Source organism: Phyllobates terribilis, unplaced genomic scaffold (assembly GCF_046119375.1).
Source record: "Phyllobates terribilis strain yellow unplaced genomic scaffold, ASM4611937v1 Scaffold_9__5_contigs__length_417890890, whole genome shotgun sequence".
In the NCBI taxonomy this organism is placed as follows: Eukaryota; Metazoa; Chordata; class Amphibia; order Anura; family Dendrobatidae; genus Phyllobates; species Phyllobates terribilis.
The window spans coordinates 89,178,418-89,201,937 of record NW_027362769.1 but is presented as its reverse complement, the minus strand read 5'-3'; the positions used below and the strand labels follow the sequence as shown (position 1 = coordinate 89,201,937).

General features: G+C 45.4%; 1 protein-coding gene across 1 annotated transcript in view; it reads left to right on the top strand.

Moving 5' to 3' along the window:
• Nucleotides 1-23,520, top strand: part of HDAC4 (histone deacetylase 4) — a 194,063-nt gene that overhangs the window by 120,845 nt on the left and 49,698 nt on the right. The window contains 6 exon segments of the mRNA XM_073646742.1: nt 6,941-7,012; nt 19,556-19,798; nt 19,896-19,961; nt 19,963-20,047; nt 20,606-20,720; nt 22,116-22,237. Of these exon segments, the coding sequence (XP_073502843.1) occupies nt 19,604-19,798; nt 19,896-19,961; nt 19,963-20,047; nt 20,606-20,720; nt 22,116-22,237 (583 nt within the window). The 5' untranslated portion in view covers nt 6,941-7,012; nt 19,556-19,603.

The window sequence follows — 23,520 nt, the reverse complement described above, 5'->3', positions numbered from 1 at the left end:
AGCCAATTTCTGCAGCTTGTGGAAAGTCGGAAGTGCTTTATGTCCCGTGTGAATTCACACTTTGGGTGTAATCCTGCATGGTAGTTGGTGTGGTTTATCCAGGTGAAACATTTATTTTACATATTCTACTTTTGGAGGCTGCATTCACATGTTCCAGAAAAGGTTTCGGTCTTTTCTTCCATGTATGATCTAGTCCTGGTTTTACAATGCAATAAGTTAGGAATACGGTGGTTCAGTGTCTGCGCTGCCCAAGATACAAAGGTACGATCAGATGAGACATGAATTCGGTTTGTGTCAACGCGTTTCAAAGTTCTCAAACCTCTTCATCAGGACCAAACCACAATGATAAGATACATCTCAAAAAGTGCGGGAATATATAGACAATGTATAGGTTTTTCATGCACCGAGCAGCCGTCCTACAACCGCAGTATGTGAACATATCCCTAAGGGCTCTTGCATACGGCCATACAAATCGGTCTGAGATTGGACGGATTGGCCGCGGGTCTCCCGACATGAGCGGGACAACTTTTTAGAAATATGTGAAGCTGTCATTCATGGGTTGGGAGACCCGCGGCTAATCCGTTCATTACGGTCCGATCTCTGACCGATTTGTACAGAAGTCTGAATGCACCCTTAGGCCAATTTACAGATTTTCATTTTAAATGTTCACCTGCAATGTGTGAGGAGACCCCTTCTTTCTTAACATATATTCGTGTTTCTTTAGACGTTTTCAGCATATCAGTTCCTGGGCGCACAGGTGACTGCTCAGACGTCTCGTGCCGTCGCCTTGTCTTCTCTCTTGTAGAATCTGCTGCAGGATCCTCTTCCCGGTGCTCTGAAGATCTGAATAAGACTCACAGCTGCTCAATTACAGCATTTTACTTCTCTTAAATGCAAGCCGTGAATAGCTGGTAATGAACGTGGTGGATTTCTTTCTCTCTTTCCTCGGATATTTAGTGGATAGATTCATTGAAACCTCTGTCTGAAACTGGTGAATGCTCTGATTAATCAGAATTCATTGAGACGCCTATTCTTGGGCGGAGAGCATTCATTACCTTGTCACCCTTTTCTTTTTGTCTCTTTAGCAAAGACTTTGCAAAAAAATCTTTTAGTTTTTTTTCTTCCTTTTTGGAGGTTTTCATTTTCCTATGTGTGATTCCATGGATCACACCTTTACTGTGGCCGCCTTATTATTTCTGCTAATATATGCATAAGATTACACTTATTTGAAAGGTACTTGAAGGCGTGCGTTCATTAAACTGTATCTCAGGGCAAAAAGTGACAGTTCTCTGTTTCCATGATAATTTTCCACCCTGTAAGATCTTACATAAGCACCGGAAAAATGTCTGGCTGACATCCTTACATTGTAAAGGGAAGCGGTCACCAGATTTTTCCACATAATCTAAGAGCAGAATAATGTAGAGACAGAGATCCTGATTCTAGCGATGTGTCATCTACTAGGCTGCTTACTGTAGTTTTGATACAATAACTGTTTTATCAGCAAGAGATTATCACTAGAGGACTAGTAAACCTGCTGCCAAGTATTCCTCTATATTCATGAGCACTGTATAACCCCACCACTGATTGGCAGCTTTCTGCCTATGCACAGTGTACACAAAAAGCTACCAAGCAGTGGTGGGGGCGGGGTTATACACAGCTCAGCATTCAGAGCACTGCTACATCTGCAGCAGAAAAAGGTGATTTTATAATAATGACAGCAAGCAACCTAGTAAGTGACACATCGCTGCAATCAGGGTCTTGATCTCTGCATTATGCTGCTCGTCATGAGTCCTCTGAATTGTCACTTCCATAAATGTCATTTTTTTTGTTCACCACTTATTTTATACTAATCCTGAGTAAAGCATTATTTACAGGTTAGTGAATTTTTTTTTTCACATCCGAAAAAAAAACCCATTTCATCAGTGTGGCCTATCTTTCTGGCTTGTCTGTTTTTCCTATCTACATGTCGCCCGTTTTTCTGATCTAAAAAAGAAAACAGAAGGGGGTTTCTGCCAATCAGTGGAAAAGCGGACAGTACACTGATCCCATCCATGTGCATCCATGTTTGTTTTGTTTTTTGTTTTTTAATTCACCTATCCACTTGAATGGACAAATTCTTTCAAGACCAGAATCATTTTTTTTATGCAGACCACCTGTAGAAAAAATAAATAAATTACACATGAATAGCCCCTCTAGTTAGCGTACAGCCAAGATTCCACCCATTGGCCTGTCGTGGGCGGGCGGACGAGCAGCCTCGATGCCATTGTGCCTGCACTGTTTACCCCTGCCCTTAATTCTTTGGGCCAATTCTTGACAACCCAATATTAATATAGAACTGGAGGCTGATGGTTCTGGAAAATTGGCTAAGATTCCTCAAGACTGCTACCAGCAGCTGATGTCTGGTGATTATGCATCACATTTGCAGCAGGTTATAACAGCCAGAGATTTTCTGCTAAGGGTTAAACACAGCTTTCCTGAAGAGGGTGAATAATTTTGACAATGCAGTGTCAGAAAATGTGACTGAATTTGGGCAAACCACTTGTTATATTAGTTCTGTTGAGCAATTTAGTTGGGTCTAGGACTTTCAGTAAAAATGAGTGACTCTTGGATATCCATTTTATGTTGTTGTGAATGTGTCGTCAACATGCTTGTTGACTGTTTCCAATAGCAACCAGAGAAAAAAAAATAGTGAATGACCTTGTATTTATCCTGCATTCAGAAACTGTTACCGTATGAAGAATTACCCGTGGTAGCCCATCTGGATGGGTCAGTAGCTTTACTTGGGCACATATGGATATGCATTGAGTAGTCAAATGTATTTCTGTAATATAATCAATGCATGGGCAGAAGCCTTTTAAGCAAATGCTTTGTAAATTCTCCCACGTCGGACACGCTGCATGCTTTATTCCCTCTATGCAGCAGTGTCCGTACCGTAGGGAGCAGGAGGAACCTGTCTCTTAGCCTGCGGACCTGCAGTTGCATCATTCACTCTCCATTGTTTCTGATATGTCTCGGATCCTAAACTAGTCCTTTCTTTACCAAAAGGATTGCCCTAAGGAAATTCCTAATAAGCGTCCACTGGAGATTTATACACTCCGTATAGTCTGATAAAAATAGAAATGCTGCAGATGTATTTTTGGAGTATGGCTCTTTAGTGCGTGTACGAGGTAGTATTATCCCCACGCTTCGCTCACATGCCAGCTGTGCCCTATATATGAAAAGCTTTTTGTGCATTACAAAGCAGGTTGTATTTTGATGCAAGGCTTATTAAAATGCCATCAGGGCGCACGTGATGTCCAGTCTGTGGGGATCTCTATAAATAGCTCTGGCGGAGAAGCTGCGCGGAGAAGCTTCCGCCAGAGAGATGCAGAGATTACAGCCTCCAGAAAGCTAAGCAAAGGGGAGGAGAGAGCCACTGCAACGGCCCCCGTGCAAGAAGCAGACAGGTGGTTTTGGATTATGGCCCGCTCATGTGGGTTATCATTGCATCTAGTTAAATGCTTCCTAATGTATTAATTGGTTTATCGATGTTCTGCATAACCAATTTCAACTTGTCATGAAAAAACGTACAAAGGAACGCCTTACTAGACGTGATCAGCTCCGTGTCCCTGCCGTAACTCGTACAGTGAATGTTTTGGGATTTATAGGATGTTGCCACCTATTGAAAGTAATAATCATAAAAGAAGAGCCTTGCCTCATGATTTGAAATAGAAGACCTCAAATTGCATACAGTTGTTTCAGGATTTTTGCCCCTCATCAGTGCTGTGTAAGGAAGGAGGCTGGTTGGCTGGGTATAAAGCTTTCGACAGAGGCTCTAGGGCAGGTGTGGGGAATCTTTTTCTTTTTTTTTCTGCCAAGGGCCATTTGGATATTTATACCATCCTTTGGGGGCCGTACAAATTTGCTCGTTCACTCCTCCCACAACGTACGTCCTGATACTGGCACTGGTGTCAGGACGTAATCTTTCATTGCACGTGCCTCAGCGTTCAGCAATGAACACTGCGTATATGTCCTCACAGAGCAAGAAGAAACGAATGGGCCGGTTGCCGCTAAAATACAACTGTCGGCCCAAGCACTGTTTCCTGGGAATCTGCCAGGGGGCCCGATAAAAGGCCATCGAGGGCCGTTACGGCCCGCAGCACTGGGGTTTCCCACCCCTGCTCTAGGGGATAAAGTTTCTCCTAAAGAAAAGTGCCATATTGACGTAGGGAGACTTAATGGCAATGCTGCACACTGTGAAAAAATAGCTTCTTCACCGTTTCCTACATTGCACTGATGAGGGGCAGAAGTACAGAGAAATCTGTGTACAATTGTAAGTCTGGGTCTCCTCACATCATACACATATGGCAAGGCCCTTTAATTGAGACTTCTAGGATTGCTACTTTCAATAGGTATAGAGACTTTGTAAATAGTCTGTTTGCATATTTGATTTCCCAGGGAGCATTGCATGGCCTAAAAGTCTCCCTTCGCCAATTTGGCACTCACCTTAGTAAGACCCTTGTTGAATGGCAGACATTAGTTTTTTTTCCTGATTGCTTTTGTCCAAGTGTCCTTCTTCCTTTTAGTACTTGTGTTCTGTTAGTGAACCTTGAGGCCCAGGACAAACTACAAAAAGACCTAGACAAAAATGAGTGTGGTATAAAAAATACAACTTAAAACAGGAGAATTAATTAAAAAAAAAAAAAATCATGGTGGTCAGTATATGCAAAGCTTCAGTTTTTGGGGCCTTGTGGAATCGACTCAACACTTTTTGGGATATCTGCTTACCATGTATATTGCACATGCGCACGCCGTATGCACATAGAATGTCTACCAAATCTCAAGATTGAATTAGCATACACTGCCAATGCATGACCGCTCATTTCACCCATTCTATTACTTTGGATAAAATCCACGACAAATCTGCTGAAATCCACAACAGATATTGAATGTTGCCAATGTAAAAGAAAAAATAAATCAGTGGGGTGTCTGCAAGCCGTACAAAGGATATTATTCTGTACTTGGCTGCCCACGGTGGGAATCAGGAACTGGGCGAAGTCTCTCCTGTACCTATGTGTGGCATATTCAGGGCCTCGGTCATCCACCACAGGACCGATGCACATTCTTTTCTTCTAGGCTTTTTAAGAGGTATCTGGGTGCAAAAAAATGAAAACTGTTCATATAGACAATATTCCAAAAGAAAAAAAATTTTAATTGACATATTTGCATTTTGCTTGGTAGTTGGATCGATCTGTGTTGCATTAGAAGACTGGGTCTGAAATGTTGCCGATTTGCGCAGGTAAATCTTAAGAAGATTACAGTACCGGATTTCCTAAATCTCATATTCAGCAGAGAAATTGATAGTTTGGCGGTAACTCATGTCCACAACACATCTATTTCCATTTCAGATTTCACATTTTTTCAATGTAGCAAGGGTGAAATATGCATTGAAATTTGTATGCAACACATGCGACTTCTGTAGATTCAACCCAGGTTTTTTTTAGCGTGGACTTTATTACGTTCCATGATGTATATCACGTGGTTCCTTACCACGATTTGTCCCAAGGTTCCAGCAGGTACATGGGCTGATTACTCTTTGTGCTGCACAAAATGCTAACTATAAAGTGAGGTCAGGAGTAGGCGAAGGTGTTAAGGCCTCTATATACAAACTCTCCGTTTATAGTAGGGACCGGCTGTCTGATGTCCAACAACATCTGCTGAAGGAGTCTCCATACACATCAGACAGTCGGCCGGTCAGAAGAATTCGGCCGTTGGAATTTTAAAGTACGATCGTTTTTATTTTCAAAATCAATACACCAATGTGTACGGGTAATTCGGGAGTGATCGTGATCTGACGAATGGATTCTCACCCACCAGCCTTAGACAGTTGGCCTTCAAGTCTATGATCATTTTTGTTTTTGGTGGTGAATTCTTGTAACGGCCCCTAATACGTTATCGAGGGAGCGGTGCATTGCAGCCTCTAGTTGTCTCGCCCAAGCTTGTCTTCTCCAGACATTTATATTTAGACCAGTATGAAAGTAAAGATAGGGTAGAGTTCCCTGGATGGAGTTGAAAGGATTGTTTGGACACCCTTAACATTAACTTGTCAATGCCCAGAATAGAGCTCTCCTGACTTGTGCTGACCAGGCGACATCTGAATAAAACTGATTTTTCCCACAGTCCTCTCCATTTCTACCTCCTCCTCCTCCTCCTGTAGCTTTATTTCATTTCGCCCTTTTACACTGGATTTCTTTTCTTCTGTGGAGAGCTTGCTTGTGAAGTCCTGGGAACTGCGCGCTCTCCTCGCTCTGCGTGCTTCTGCATTTTAATCTGTCGGCTCCCTGCGCCGTCTCTTTCTGAGCTATTTATAGCCTCCGCCTCCTGGGTTTTTTATTCCAGTCGGCAGCTGCACCGTATTGTCATCAAACTGCCCCAGAATGAATAGCCTTTTCTGCTTCTTCCCCCCTCCTCCTGGAAGGGTCTTGTTCATCACAGGTCCTTCTCGCCAAATTCAAACCAAGAACCTTCTTTTTTTTCCTTATTAATTATTTGGATGAGGCAGGTGCTCTACAGAGACTGCATGAAATTCACATACTGAATCCTTAAAGACCTAAGGCTGGGGGCTCTTAAAGCATCCCCCCTGAATTGTCTACCCTTTCAGGACGTGTGTACCCTGCACTTGCTACCTCTGTCTGAGGGGGCTTTACACTTGACAGGCACCAGCCAAGAGTCCTCTCCTCGCTGACCGAAACCCTCACACATCAGGCAAGGATTCTTCCTATTCTGGTGAATGCACAACCCCATTGGACTGGATTACTTCTTGCTTCTTTACATTGTCCTCAGTCATTTTCTTTCTTGAGATATCTGCCGTACCATGTTGCTTTTCACTTGCGTTGTTCCTACTGAGGCCATGACTTCAAGCTGCAGATCTTAAATCCCCTCCTTTTTTTTTTCTTTGCAGATGGAATATCTGGTCGGGACCAACCAGTGGAGCTTCTAACGCAAACTCGTGCCAAACACATGCCAAGCACTGGTAAGTACTGGTGTTGCTGTAAAGAAATGGCATTTCATAGGTTTAGCAGATTCTTTGGCATATTAATGAGCAGTTCCACCCTAATAAAAAAAAAAAAAGCATTACATAATCTGCACCACAAGACTGCGTGGCTAGAGGAGGTTTCTAAATCCTCCCCTCAGGGAAACAGCTGGGGAAATGGGCTAAAAAATTTTTTACAACTGTTCAGAAGGCCTAATAAAAGCTTAAATGGAGCCATTATTTATGATTTTTCTTTTTACTTATTTTATTTCTGGGTAGATACATATTAGATCCTTTTTTTTATTATGAAACAATTGAGGTTACCTTTAAAGTTGGCATAGGTAGCCTGGTACATTCCCACTTAAAGGGGATCTGATGCCTCACATTATGTGTGTGTTTTACTTATTATTCTTCATAAAATAATAATTTTGGAGCACCTTTTGTTATTTCTATGTGTTGTCGTTTTTCTGTTGTTCCTCCAAGAAATGTATGCGTATGTTGACAAATGGGGTATTAGTTTTGCTCTTGGTAAAGGATGTGTCCCTACACAGTCTAATAATCCTAGCACTGATTGGAGAATCTTTGTAAAGACACGCCCCCCACTGGTAAAGGGTGTGGTATGTTTTAAGAGCCTAAATTACTAGCATATAGGATCAAAACCGCTTCCTGAATAATGACCTCTTCCTAAAATATCGAGATCCACTCAAGTGTTTTGTACTTTCCACTCTTCTTTTGCTTCTTTACGCTTAGTCTTTTCTAAGCTTTAAAGGCAATCTGTCTGCAAGTTTTGAAAGGTAATTGAAAGATAGAAAGGCATGAATTAATCTATTTGCTCTCTGTTGCGTTATTCTGGACAAATCCACGATTTTATAAATATGCAAGGGAAGTGTTCAGTGCTTCATCCTGCCCAGATCAAAACCAAATGAATGAGCTGGAACATAGGTTGGTATAAGTGCACATTCACACTGTGGCCATTAACAAATATAACCTAGGATAAAAGAAAAATGAGCAAATAGTAATAATACACGTAAATCGCATAGGCTACACACTATTTTGATCAAAAGAGCGTAAAAGCCATCCTACCACGGCAAGGTGTACCCAATCAGGATAGTCCTATTTCTAGTGTAAAACCTCGCTGTGTGCCAGCAGACCTCAATAGATGGGGTCAGAGGAGAACCCAGGTCCAGATCAACGTCTGACTCCCCGGGTCATTTATATCCTTAGGGCATACCTCCCTCTTTTGATTGATAGGTGTCCGTCTCGCTGACAGCAGGCAGCAAATCTTGCTTTTTGCTTTGGGGTTTTTGGTTAAGTCATGTGCTTTGTAAGAAAATCAGAATGACACGATGACAGTGCATTGAAGATTATGGTATCCACGCTCATTTATGCATATTCCATACGGAAAAGTCTTGGTTTGGCTCAGTTGAACCTTGGAGCCAGTGTAGCTAATATGGCGGCTCATCCAAGTTCAACATGAAAATTTATGCTACAGAAACCCCTGAAAATTCACAGCAGGTTTGCGTATTGCAGCAGACAACATTACACGAAAGGTAATACCTGTTTAAATATAATAAAGCATACAGCTTTTACAATAAAGGTAATGGTCACAGCTCACCTCCTCCTCCTTCCTGGACAATGGCCTCTGCAGAGCTCATAAAATGCCTAGAAAACTCTTTTGTAGAAAATATCTTGTCCATTGCTTTCTGTAGTCAATGTGGCTGCGGTAAAGTTTGTCTGAGCGTACCTCCATTGAGGGTCCTAGTGGTTTGCGCCCAGTGATCAGCAAGGTTCCTTTAGAAAATCTGTCCAGGTTTCATCAGTTTTTTTTGTTGCCAGTTTTTACCATCAGTTTTTCATCAGATTTTCATCAGATTTTTTTTGGATGAGGAACGGTAAAAAAAAAAAAAAAAAAAAAAGCTCCACCTTCTCCTATATAACAGTCTATGGAAACAGACTGCACTTGGGTGGTGTCAGAGTGGAGTCCGTTTTTTTTTTTTTTTTTTTTTCATGGACACATACACTTATATTGCCATTTTGATCCGACACGCAGATCAATATCGGACATGTCTCCCCAATTTTACACTGACTGCTCCGATCTGCGAAAAATCACAGACATGTGAACAACCTCATCCACTGTTATAGGTTCAAGTGCTATCTGTGAAAAACACGGTTAACACGGTCGTACGCAAGAAAATGCCAGTGTGAACGATCCCTAATACTAATGTGTATCTTTGACTGTGAATGTGAGTAGATTTAGGCTATAACTTGCACTTATGTGGGGATGTATTGGCAACACCCCTTCTCCTGAATCTCACCCTTTTTCGTGTCACTTTTGTAAAGGTGGAAAAGTTCCAAAAAATAGCATGCTCCCAAATTTGTGACTTTTATTTTTTCTTCCATAAAAATAAGACACCAGGTGCGCTTTTTTTTTAAAATTTTTTTAACGCTGGTTATTAATAGCTGACATGTCTTGTTGACAAGGTTAGTTTGACCCCAGATAAGCTCACGATGACCAGATTTGATTTTAATACATTTTTGTTTGCAATGTCAGAGCACCTTCCTTTGCCAAACAGTAATCTAAACTGTTACTTGCGTAATAGTTTATAATAATTATATCTGTCAGCTATGGCTGCATTTGCTCCCTGGAAGCATAGTGTTTTCATTATTGTTACATTCTTGGATAGGTCATGGAAATGAGCTATGGAACTGTTTTTCCATGGGAAGAACACATTATTTGGCTGTCATTCAGTGCTGAAGCTAAATAAACCAAAAAATTCTACCGTAGAGCTATGGCTTCCAAACCAGGGCTATGGAGGCTGAGTCGGTGTCCATTTTGGTGGAGTTGGAATCGGGGTCGGTATAAAATGGACCGACTCCTAAAATATATAATAAATTGGGTACAGTAGTTCAATGGTGTTTGTGGGGAATATTTTTTCATAAGAATTTGGGAAAGTTATGAAATGTCCTATAAATATCTGTCCTATTCCTGATCTAAGGGTCTAGACTTTTAGCCGAGATGAATTTGTGCTACAGTAAATTTATCACTTAAACATGAGCCGTGTATGAGGGAGTCAGAGGTTTGGCTTACTGCCTCCACAGCCCTGCTCCAAACGTGCTCTAATCAGGACTAACGAGATTAAAAAGAATGCATCTGCAAGATGGAATGAGTGGAAGATGCCTATAAATAGTTGGGTTGGGGAGATGACTGCAGAAAAGGTATTTAGCTGCCCCAAGCCTTGTTTTGGGAAGGATCTACCGAGTAGTCCCCTGTGTAGACACCTATTATGATTCCTTTATTTAAAGCTCAGGTAAAGTGATCTTTAAATATAGGAATCTTATAAAAAGGTGTCTACACTCAGGACTACTCTGTAGATCCTCCCTAAGGCCGGACAACCCCTTTCACCCTCATATCTGTGGTCAGATGAGATCAGAATTAAACTTTTTGACCACCAAGGCAAGCGCAATGTCTGGCACCAAAACAACACAGCTCATCACCCCAAGAACATCATCCCCACAGTGAAACATGATGGTGGCAGCCTCATGCTCTGGGGATGTTTTTCGGCAGCAGGGACAGGGAAAATGGTCCTAGTCGAGGGTAAGATGCATGGTGCAAAATACATGGATATTCTTGAGCAAAACCTGTTACAGCCTGTCAGTGATTTTGAGACTGGGACAAAGGTTCACCTTCCAACAAGACAGTAATACAATGTATACTCGAGCAAAACTCGAGTGGTTTAAGGGGAAATGTGTAAATGTTTTAGAGTGGCCTAGTCAAAGCCCAGACCTTAACCAATTGAGAATTGAAGATTGCTGTTCACCAGAAGAAACCGTCTAACTTGAAGGAGCTGGAGCAGTTTTGCCTTGAGGAATGGGCAAAAATCCCAGTGGCAAGATGTGGAAAGCTCAGAGACTTATCCAAAGCGACTTGCAGCTGAATTTGCTACAAAAGGAGGCTCCACAAAGTACTAACTTTAGGGGAGTGAATAGTTGTGCACACTGAAGTCTTCAGTTATTTTGTCCTATTTGTTGTTTGCTTCACAGTTATAGGCATGTTCTTTCCATGAACTGATGCAAACCCTCAAACAAAAAAAAATAATAATTCCAGGTTGTGAGGTAGCAAAACACAAAAAAAGACAAGGGAGTGAATACTTTCGCAAACCATGCTATATGCTTGTCACTATTCCCTATTTTGGGGTTATTCACACACATTGGGTTTAGGTCCAAAATAGATGCAGATCCATCCATCGTTCAGTAATTAACATCAGTATTTGTGTTCCACTCATTTTGGATTAATCAGAGGAAAAGTATAATAGAAACACGTCACCACTTCTGTATTTATCACCCACTTCTGGTTTTGCCTTACAAATACTGATGTAAAATACTGACCAAATACTGAACGTGGCCTAAGAGAGATGGAAATTCTGTCCTAATGGAAATGGAATAGGTCCATACCGAGACATTTTGTGAACGTCATGGAGACGTCAGAAGATGGCAATCCCAAGTTTTTGAAAATTAAGACTCCGTGTTAAACTGTAATCGGAAACTGAGCTATTGTTTAAATCAGGTTTTTATGTAAAATCTACTTAAAAATAATCCTGTTCTGTACAGAAGACTTTTCAGCAGTCTAATACCATCCATGTGTCAAGGTCCTGAGTTTGAATCCTCATGCACGGACTGTCTACGGGTCTCTTCACCTGAACTTTTAACAGCATCATATATGTCTAGAAGGCTGTCAAGTTCAGGCCAGAAGACCAGCGGATAGTCAGACAGATGTGTTAATGCGGCATTATGGTCACAATGAAAGGTAGCTCTTCTATATTCAGCTGATTAACATAGGATCCACCATTCACAATGGATGATGTTACAGCTCACCTTCTCCCTCTCCCCTCACAGTGACGTTAATAAAGCATGGTCAGACAATGCTTTAAATAGGCCCTGAGTCAGTCTTTTGCTGATAGTTTGAGGCGGCTATAAAAAAGAAAAAAAAAAAAAAAAATACACTTAACATGAAACCGGTTTAAGCAAAGGGTAATTTTCTGCTGAAAAAAAGTGGGTTGACAAAGATTTACCGTATTTTCTGGACTATAAAAGACGCATTTTTCTCCAAAAAAAATGTAGGAGGAAAATGGGGGAGGGGGTGCGTCTTATAGTCCGAATGCAGGATTACCGGAGGGGTTGAGGCGGCGGTGGAGCAGAATCCCTTACTCAGGAAGCTGGCGGTGGCAGAAGTGTGGCTATGCTGCGGGCCCGGTGTCGACAGTGAGCGGAGTACATCCTTGCTTTCCTGGCGGCCATTTTCTTGAAGCCATGGGCTGCTGGAGGTGGCACGTACACAGATTGGGACCTTGGCCCAGCAACGCACTCTGCTCACCGATGATACCGGGCCCGCAGTATCGCACTGCTGGGATACCTGGTGTCCTGAGGAAGGGACCATGCCTCCTGCGACCCTGCTCCACCGCCGCTGTCCACCATGTAAGATACCTTAAATTCAGACTATAAGATGGACCCCATCTTCTAAAAATATTTTTTTCCTATTTTCCACCCCAAAATTTGGGGTGCTTCTTATGGTCCGGTGCATCTTATAGTCCAAAAATGATGGTAATATAATTGCCTAAGAAGAGAATCAAATCTAGGGGAAAAGAAGCACCTTACCTTGGTGGTCCCTACTGTTCTTGCAATGACGACACTGTCTATCATTCACATGATAACGCATGATGCTTGCATCTATGGCACATATAGCCAGTGAGTAGCTGCCAATGATATATTCAATGTCATCGCTGCAGGACCACCAGGGACCATCAGAGGTGTGGGGCTTTAAACAGGGAGTGTTGTTTTTTTTACACCATTTTTTTGCTTTTTGGAAGTTGTTTTAAAGCTCCTGACAACCCTTTTCAATCTCAGTGGAGACTATGATGGCATTAGCTTGAAGGTAGGGAAGTCTTATGTGGCAATGGGGCGCCTTTATTGTCGGTGGTGACCCTAGTGCCCAGACCTTATAAGAATTTAAGGAGAAGCTGCCAGCTAAATAAGTATGCCAGGAGACCGTGTCTTGACCTACCCGGATGATGTTTCTTAGGCACTTTGTAGTGTTATCTCCGGGCACCGCTTATCCTCAAATTTGACCTTGTTTTTTTTAGCCGGCACCTAAATTGATGCTTTTCTTGCCTGGTGGTGAAGCAATTTGTGGCTTTCTGTACAAGATCATGAAATGTTTTTGTGCTCAGCACTTTTGGTTGTCATTCGAGCACAGGTTGCAGCTGTTCCCAGGGCAGAGAAATATTATCTAATCCAGCCTTCGTCCATGGGTTTTGATACGGTTTGCTACAGGAGCAGCTCTTGATAGCATCATATCTGTGACATTCTCCAGGGTGTGTGATTCACCTGCTGAGCCGTGGTGAGTCACCTTCCTGCCGACGGAGGCGTGCGGTACCATACGGAGCATCTTTGGAACACGTTATCCTGTCTAATGAGGGAAGCAGAAGAAGACAGGCTGGAGTGGGCGGCTGCTTCGGGACATGAATGAGCTTCCGTTGACACCAATACGGTGACAACAGGTTGAGCTCCCAGCCTTTCTCTGACGGAAATAACCCCACAGTCTGGCTTAACTGTGATTATATTTCTGCGTGCCATATATCTTTTAAGTATAGTATTTTTTACTCTGGCAAAATGAATGTCTTTCTAGGGTTTCTAATGTGAAAATTCGAATCCGCAAATTTCTATCAAATATGGATGACCTACTATCGGGACATGATTCATCTTTCAGTTATCGTACTGGAACATTTTTCAAAAATGAGCATGAGATTTTTGATTAACATTTTGATCAAAATGTATAAGCCCACTGCTAGGTCACCTTTTTAATCTGATCCCTGCTCGATTAAGTGTAGGACTGCATGGAGGGTCACCACCACCACAAAACCGCACCTGCAAGGAAAGCCACTTAGCTGCTTGTCATCTCCTCTGGGCTCTTGACCACACAACTTTGTAGACACACTACCACAGCACCAAGCGTAGTGACCTAAAAAACTCACCATAGTGTGTGGTCTCAGACAACAAGCTAGGAGCAGATCGGTCAGACATTAGTTGCAGTCTACTGCTAAATTAAATACTTGCTAGTGCTGTATGGTGGCCATTGTTGCTGCAGTGCTGTCTCTTGTGGGATGGTGTGTTAGCATGGGTGCTCTCGATCACTTGGGTCACTTCCTATGTTGGTACGGTGTCATGGTGGTAACATAATAAGGCATAAAACTGCTGGAGAGGTCGACGTGACATGGCAATGGGCTTATACACTTTGATCAAAATCGTAACTAAGACCCACATGTTCACTTTTGAAAAATTTGCTTATCCACAGTGTATAATATTCAGTTGCCTCTTTCATGATATATTGTATACCGTACGATTGATTGTCTGAACATCAGAAAATTATCTGATCGGGAAATTGCCATCTTTCCTGTATGACTTTTGGACAGAACAGTGTGATACCGGGTGAGGTTCTTCCCATAAAATACTTATCCAGGTCCTATCCGCTCCATCATGGGGTCTGTGTTTACAATGATTATCACTATGACGTATCATTGTTTTTGTGATGATAAAAAAAAAAAAAAAAAAAAAAACTGTAGAAATCCCAGGCTGGGTTTATTGAAAATTTAAGAGCCAGTTGCACCAACTTTTTGAGTGCAGCTTTGGCGGGAGAGGGCATGGCCGAGGACTGCCAACAAATTTATCAAAAGTGGTATAAAATATGACCGAAATGTACTCCAGTCCCCAACTGGAGTGCAATTCTTGTAGTTGCACATGGCAGCTGAATGATGCGCAAATTCATTAAGAGGTGTGTGCCTACTAATTAATTTGGTACATCTTAGTCCAGTGCACTGTTCGTTGGGCCACAATATGCATTATGAAAATTAACCCTAAAACTGCCCTCATTAGTTATTCTTCCTGACCCCCTGAGCTTCCCTCACTGAATGGTATCTTATTAGGGAGCAGAGAGTAAACTCCAACTTTATCTCTCAAGAGCAAAAGCCATAAACATGTTGAAATACAACATGGTAGCTCTTATTCTTCCCAACACTGGAGAATTGGGACTCCACCATACACTCAAACCAGCCAACTGGCTGGTTCTGCTAAAATCTGAGAGTTCAGCCAACATTCATCCAATGTGTATGGCCAGGCTACGAGTCCTGATAATCTAACATGAAACAAAATAGTCCCGTGGCAAAATTAACAGGAAGTTTGGAAATCTCTGTGATATGATTAAGGCTGGGATTAGATACAGCTTTTATTACAATTTTCAATGCCTGTTTTTCTTTAATCCGAAGCCAAGACCGAATCCAACATGACTGGAAAGTGTAAAGGAAAGACAGATAGAGTTGTTTTTCTATTCGTCCATGTTTGGCTACAAAACTGCACCAAAACCATCCACAAAAATTGCGTTTTGCAGTATCCTAAATTTTGCACAAATGCAAATTTTTCACCACGTCTCAGGTATATTGCGTATATAGAACCTGAGCTGTGTTCTCATGTGTTACCTGCATTCGTTGTACATGTTACAGGTTTTCTTAGTCTTTTTACATCTTCCACATTGATGCCTTGGATAAAGCGGCACTGCCCTCATACGTTTGTATGGTATAGGGTTATGTAGTTTTAGAAGTGACTTTTTGTCTCTATTCAGTCCTTATTTTCACCATGTTTCTCATTCACTGACCACCAACGACATCAGCATCCTTCCTTCAGAGGCAACTGTGTCCTGGATTGTGGGAAGAGTTGGTGTGGGGAAATGTGCCCTATTATAATGGCACAGTGCGGAAGGCTCCATTCGAAATGCTGAATACGTTCTTTGTGTGTCTTAACGTCACCGCTCTGACTACTTTCGTAAGCCTCAGGAGATAAACCCAACAGAGCAGCTTGGGGACTGGGAGCTGGGGGAGCTCCCCTGGGAAAAAGAGAAGCTTGCTTTGTTTTCAGGAGGGCTCAGTGTCAAAGTCCCCTCTCTGACATGCCTGACCCTCCCCCGCCTTCCTGCCAACGCTTTCTAACAAGTTTACTCTTCGGGGTGCTTGGTGAACAAGAGTCACAAGTGACGCATCCACCGCCGAACACAATGCTTTCTGATTGTGCATCACATCAATGCAGCTGCGTGCCCTTATAATGCCTATAATTTTATGAACTTTCTCCTTGCCTATAGCAGAGCTTCCAGCTTTGATCTCATCCTCCACATGGACAGCATGCTGCAATGGCTGCATTTCCTCTTATTAACACTTTTTATGCCAAAAGACCCAAACCGTTGCTCTGGCATCGCGCAGATAACAGACACTCTGCAATCATCAGTTTTGGCACCCAGTGCACAAATCTTGTGACAAATACAATTTCATTTCGTTACATCTCGTGTTGCATTGGGTATTTTATTTTTTTCATGTTTTTAGCTTTGCGTTTAAGAAATGTGACCCCCAATATTACGTATGTCATGTTCTTTTATACATGGCACCATGGCCGACTTCTAACGACGGCTACAAGTTGGGCATTTTAGCTAGAGCTTTGGGTTCTGGGCTCGTGAAAGATCCTCTTCGGAAGTTTAAGACTAAACTGTTAAAAATTAGACCTGATCATTTGGATAGTTTAAAGCAGTGGTCCCCAACCTTTTTTGCACCAGGGACCGGCTTGAAGCAAGATCATTTTTCCATGGCCCAGCAAGGAGGGGGTGGGGTGGGCGGGGCTTTGGTCATATGGGGGCGGGGTAATGGAGGGATTTGGAGTTTAGTGCATACTTATCATATAGTGTAGACCAGGTCCCCACCAGGAGCTATGCCAGGAGCCCCCACATAATGTGCTGTGCCAGGAGCCGCATCACTGAGGCCCCATCACACCCTGCAGCAGGACAGGGCAGGCTGTCCTGACAGCTGCTGTTCAGCTGCATTTACTTCATCCCAGGGGCGGACACAGACTGTAGTGGGCCCCCTGTGCAAGAAATTTTTGGGGGCCCCCCCGCCCCCTAAATAAGGCAAAAAAATTATGTAAACCTAACCCCCCCCCCCCATGTGCATCTCTCACCCCCCCATGTGCAGCTCACCCCCATGCATCTCTCACCCCCCCTGTGCAGCTCACCCCCATGCATCTCTCATCCCCCTCCGTGCATCTCTCATCCCCCACGTGCATCCTCATCCCCCTCCGTGCATCTCTCATCCCCCTCCGTGCATCTCTCATCCCCCTCCGTGCATCTCTCATCCCCCTCCGTGCATCTCTCATCCCCCTCCGTGCATCTCTCATCCCCCTCCGTGCATCTCTCATCCCCCTCCGTGCATCTCTCATCCCCCTCCGTGCATCTCTCATCCCCCTCCGTGCATCTCTCATCCCCCTCCGTGCATCTCTCATCCCCCCTCCGTGCATCTCTCATCCCCCCCGTGCATCTCTCATCCCCCCCCGTGCATCTCTCATCCCCCCCCGTGCATCTCTCATCCACCCCCCGTGCATCTCTCATCCACCCCCCGTGCATCTCTCATCCCCCCGTGCATCTCTCATCCACCCCCCGTGCATCTCTCATCCACCCCCCGTGCATCTCTCATCCACCCCCCGTGCATCTCTCATCCACCCCCCGTGCATCTCTCATCCCCCCCCCCGTGCATCTCTCACCCCCCCGTGCATCTCTCACCCCCCCGTGCATCTCTCACCCCCCCGTGCATCTCTCATCCCCCGTGCATCTCTCACCCCCCCGTGCATCTCTCACCCCCCCCGTGCATCTCTCACCCCCCCCGTGCATCTCTCACCCCCCCGTGCATCTCTCACCCCCCCCGTGCATCTCTCACCCCCCCCGTGCATCTCTCACCCCCCCGTGCATCTCTCACCCCCCCCGTGCATCTCTCACCCCCCCGTGCATCTCTCACCCCCCCGTGCCATCTCTCACCCCCCCCGTGCATCTCTCACCCCCCCGTGCATCTCTCACCCCCCCCGTGCATCTCTCACCCCCCCCGTGCATCTCTCACCCCCCCCGTGCATCTCTCACCCCCCCCCGTGCATCTCTCACCCCCCCGTGCATCTCTCACCCCCCCCGTGGATCTCTCACCCCCCCCCGTGCATCTCTCACCCCCCCCCCCTGCATCTCTCACCCCCCCGTGCATCTCTCACCCCCCCCCCGTGCATCTCTCACCCCCCCCCCCCCGTGCATCTCTCACCCCCCCCCCCCCCCGTGCATCTCTCACCCCCCCCCCCCCCCGTGCATCTCTCACCCCCCCCGTGCATCTCTCACCCCCCCCCGTGCATCTCTCACCCCCCCCGTGGATCTCTCACCCCCCCCGTGGATCTCTCACCCCCCGTGGGATCTCTCACCCCCCCCGTGGATCTCTCACCCCCCCCGTGGATCTCTCACCCCCCCCGTGGATCTCTCACCCCCCCCGTGGATCTCTCACCCCCCCCGTGGATCTCTCACCCCCCCCCGTGGATCTCTCACCCCCCCCCGTGGGATCTCTCACCCCCCCCCGTGGATCTCTCCACCCCCCCCCGTGGATCTCTCACCCCCCCCGTGGATCTCTCACCCCCCCCCGTGGATCTCTCACCCCCCCCCGTGGATCTCTCACCCCCCCCGTGGATCTCTCACCCCCCCCGTGGATCTCTCACCCCCCCCCCCGTGGATCTCTCACCCCCCCCCCCCGTGGGATCTCTCACCCCCCCCCCCCCGTGGATCTCTCACCCCCCCCCCCCGTGGATCTCTCACCCCCCCCCCGTGGGATCTCTCACCCCCCCCCGTGGATCTCTCACCCCCCCCCCCCGTGGATCTCTCACCCCCCCCCCCGTGGATCTCTCACCCCCCCCCCGTGGATCTCTCATCTCTCCCCTCCCCCCCATGTGCATCTCTCATCTCTCCCCTCCCCCCCATGTGCATCTCTCATCTCTCCCCTCCCCCCCATGTGCATCTCTCATCTCTCCCCTCCCCCCCATGTGCATCTCTCATCTCTCCCCTCCCCCCCCATGTGCATCTCTCATCTCTCCCCTCCCCCCCATGTGCATCTCCCATTCCCCCCCTCCTAGTTAATTGTATTTAAAAAAAAAAATAAAACTTGTTATACTTACCCCCATGCGATCCCTGGCAGAATCCTGGCGCTCGTCCAAATCGCTGACACCAGGTTCTCCTGACTTCCGGCCATGTGACGGCGCCGTCACATGACCGGAAGTCAGGGGAATCATGAAGGTGCTGCCGCAGCAGCGCAGCGCTAAGATGTTTCCCGGACCCGGCGCTTAGCCATGCGGCCGGGGGCCCCATGAGAGAGACGCACAAGAGGGGGGCTCCGAGGGGGCTCCTACCGGCCGGGCCCCATACTGGAGTCAGGGCAGTCATGCCCTGATGGCGGCCCTGCTGGAGGCTGGAGGGGCCCCCTCTCCCCGCGGACCGGCTGAAAAACCCCAACGGCCCGGTCCTGGTCCGCGGACCGGCGGTTGGGGACCTCTGGTTTAAAAAATTATGGGTTTAGAGAAATTGTTCTTTAGGATGTCCGGGTCTCCAAAAAGTATATTGTAGACCAAAAGGTACTAAGGGGTTTTGTTTTTTTGGTTCCATAGTTGATGTGAGTGCTGCACTGCCACTCCAAGTGGCTTCGCACGCTTCCTATGGACCTTCGACTGGATCCCCAATATGCCATCTCGGGGTCGGAGGGCACCGGGAGGGAGCAGCAGCTGCAGCAAGAACTACTGGCACTGAAGCAGAAGCAGCAAATCCAGCGGCAGCTTCTTATTGCCGAGTTTCAGAGGCAACACGAGCAGTTGTCCAGACAACACGAGGCCCAATTACATGAGCATGTAAAGGTAAGAGATGGCTAATCGATGGATGTTCTCCTGAGAGCCTTCTGAAGATATTGACTTGTCACTAACCTGATTGGTGGTGGGGGGTGTCACTTAACAGCAGCAACAAGAGCTTCTTGCCATGAAACATCAGCAGGAGCTTCTGGAGCACCAGAGAAAACTGGAGCAAACATCGGCAGGAGCAAGAGATGGAAAAACAGCAACGGGAACAAAAACTAATGCAGCTGAAGAATAAAGAAAAGGGAAAAGAAAGTGAGTGGAGGACTGATTGATGTAATAGATGCAAAATTATTTCAGGAAATCACAAATATGAAGGTTTATATCTATCTATATTGTTTTTTTTCCATATTGTAAAAATAAGCGAATGCAAAATGTCGTTATTGATTCTCCCATCATGCCGAGCGAACTGAATTGGTCGATAACCCTGGCAAACGTTATATTGCCGGTAACCCTGGCATCAGGAAAGATAGTTGTTGACCATTTATTTGTAGTGGGTACAGTTGAAATTTAGTTTTGCATGCGGTCATTAACTTGAATTCCTGTCTATATAATCTATGGATGTCCGCCAGAGCAAGAGTCTCTGACTGTTGGCTTTTCTTCTCTCATAGTGGGGGATGCCCCTCTCCAAATTATAGGCTGTAGCCAGGCCTGTAGATAGGGGTTGCCAGCTTGAATCATTTGGCTGTGGTGGTTGTTTATTCCGTATAGATTGCTTGCGTTTATCTTTTTATTATTTTTTTTATATTTCGGTGCTGCTTTGTTTTGTGGGGTTTACATTGCGGTTTTGGTTCTTTACACATTATTTTGCAGGTGCAGTTGCGAGCACCGAAGTCAAAATGAAGTTGCAGGAATTTGTCCTGAATAAGAAGAAAGCTCTTGCCCACCGAAGCCTAAATCACTGTATGTCAAGTGACCCTCGCTTTTGGTAAGTGTTAGGAATTTTATTTAATGAGGACCTGTCACTTGCCAGTGATCTCTAATTGTATTATCTTGTATAATTATATATAAATATAAATAAAACTGGTGTTTTTTTCCATAGGTTCTTCCTTGGAGGGGAGGGGGGTTGAAGCTGCGATACCATAGCTTCTTTGGGGGGGGGCGGGGGGGGATATGTCCATAGGTTCTCCTCAAGGGAGCCATTACCATAGGTTCTTCTTGGGAGGGGGGGCATTACCATAGGCTCTTCACTGGGGGGGCATTGCCATAGGTTCTTCTTGGGAGGGGGGGGGCATTACCATAGGCTCTTCACTGGGGGGGCATTGCCATAGGTTCTTCTTGGGAGGGGGGGGGGCATTACCATAGGCTCTTCACTGGGGGGGCATTGCCATAGGTTCTTCTTGGGAGGGGGGGGGCATTACCATAGGCTCTTCACTGGGGGGGCATTGCCATAGGTTCTTCTTGGGAGGGGGGGGGGGCATTACCATAGGCTCTTCACTGGGGGGCATTGCCATAGGTTCTTCTTGGGAGGGGGCATTACCATAGGCTCTTCACTGGGGGGGCATTGCCATAGGTTTCTTATTGGGACGGGGGACATTGCCATAGGTTCTTCACTGGGTGGTGACGACACGCGTTAACCTAGGTTCTTCACTGGGGGTTGGGGGGAGCGCTTTAACCTAGGTTCTTCACTGGGGGTTGGGGGGAGCGCTTTAACCTAGGTTCTTCACTGGGGTGGGTCACGTTAACATGTTAACCTAGGTTCTTCTCGGGTTGGTGGGGAGGTGGGGTCTGGAATTGAAATAGGTTCCTTCCTGGTGGCGTGTACTTTCCCCCTGCATGTCATTGACCAATCATAAGAATATGACTCAGACTGCAGAAGAACATTCTTTCTCGTGTGAACTAGAATGATAGATCACTTATGTTTAATGTGTGTATATTTTTTTGTTGTAGTTTCATGTGTTAAATTAGTTTTTTCATAGTCTATAGTTTGTTTTTTTGCATCACATATGATTAACTATTATTGAGTTGGCATACATTTTTAAATCTTCTTTGACTGTAACTAGTCCTCAGAAATGTTGAGGGTTATACTACCTTTGCTGCAACCTCTTTTTCTATGCAAGGTCTACATATTTGTGGTATATCACAACCAGATAATGGAATTACTCAGCCCAAATACAGGGCTATAGACAGTGTTTTACTGCTAGGGCAGAGGTTTCAGCTGACCCACCACAGAGAAATATTTGAATGGACCATGCATTGATTTATGACTAGGTGGTGGAGGGGCTTAGAACAATTCTCGCTTTAGTCTATACTGTAAATCTGTCTCTACTCCTTTGCATGTGCTTTTACTCCAACCTTGATCCTTTGTGTCCTATCTTTACAGGAAGACTCAACATAGCTCACTAGACCAGAGCCCACCGCCCCAAGGTGGGGTATCCGGCTCATACCACCATCCTGTTCTCGGAATGTACGACTCAAAGGATGACTTTCCATTAAGAAAGACAGGTGAGACTAAGGCTATGTGCCCACAATGCAGAAATGCTCCAGATTTTCCTGAGCGTTTCTGCATCTCCCTGGCAGAAAAAATGCATGCGGATTGTACATGCGGATTGTACATGTGTTTTTCCTGCCAGGGACAGTGCGGGTTGTCAAACAGTTTCCAAGCGATTTTAGCATCACTTGGAAAGTGCTTGACAACTTGTTCACACTATATAAATCCATGCAACCGGCATGGATTTATATAGTGTGACCGTAAAAGAATGGTAAAAATAAATATTATGCTCACCTTCCGATGGCCCCCGGTGTCCTTATCGGATCCGTTCGGTGTCCCCTGGTGGTCTAAAAGGACCTTCCATGACGTCATTTTAGTCCATGTGATGGGTCACGCGACCGCAGACGTCAGCGGTAGCGTGACCCGTCACATGACTAAATGACGTCATGGCAGGTCCTTTTAGACCATTGCGAGCTGCCGGGGACACTGGACGGATCGCTATGAAGACCGTGGGCCACGAGAAGGTAAGTATAATGTATATTTTTTAATTTATTCTTTTTTTACTGGTACTATAGTACCGGGTCTGGAGGAGAGTCTCCTCTTCTCCAGACCCAGGTACCATCCGCACATTGAACCGCATGATATCCGCATGTGCACATGAAGTGATGCAGATATTTTGCGATTCAATTCAAGTTAATGGCGGGGAAAACGCCGCGATTCCACAAAATAATTGGTAGTGCTGCTTATTTTTCAGCAATGAATCCGTAGTGGAAATTTTCCCGCAGCTTGTGCACAGCACATGCAGATTATCATTGGGGAACATGGCAGACCTTCTACCAAGCGTTTTTTAAGCTTTTCTGCGGCGGAATTGCCGCTGCGGAAATGCTTAAAAAACGCATAGTGGGCATACAGCCTAAAAGAAGCATCTTCTCAGGCTTTGTACATACTATGGTCGGTGTATTTTACAACTCGGTAATTTGATCCAAATGCATGTTGTACATATTGGATGCTGACCTATACCAACACCTTTTGGATTGCTCTCATTTACTTTTATTCGCTTTAACTAGAAAGGAAAAAAATCATTGCTGGCTGCTTTCCACCCAAAAAAGACACATTATAGAAGTCTATGGGTACATTTACACACAAACAAACAACACACACACACACACCACATCATCTATACACACACACACACATCTATCTATACACACACACACATCTATCTATACACACACACCACACACACACACAACCACACATCTATCTATTACACACACCACACACACACACACACATC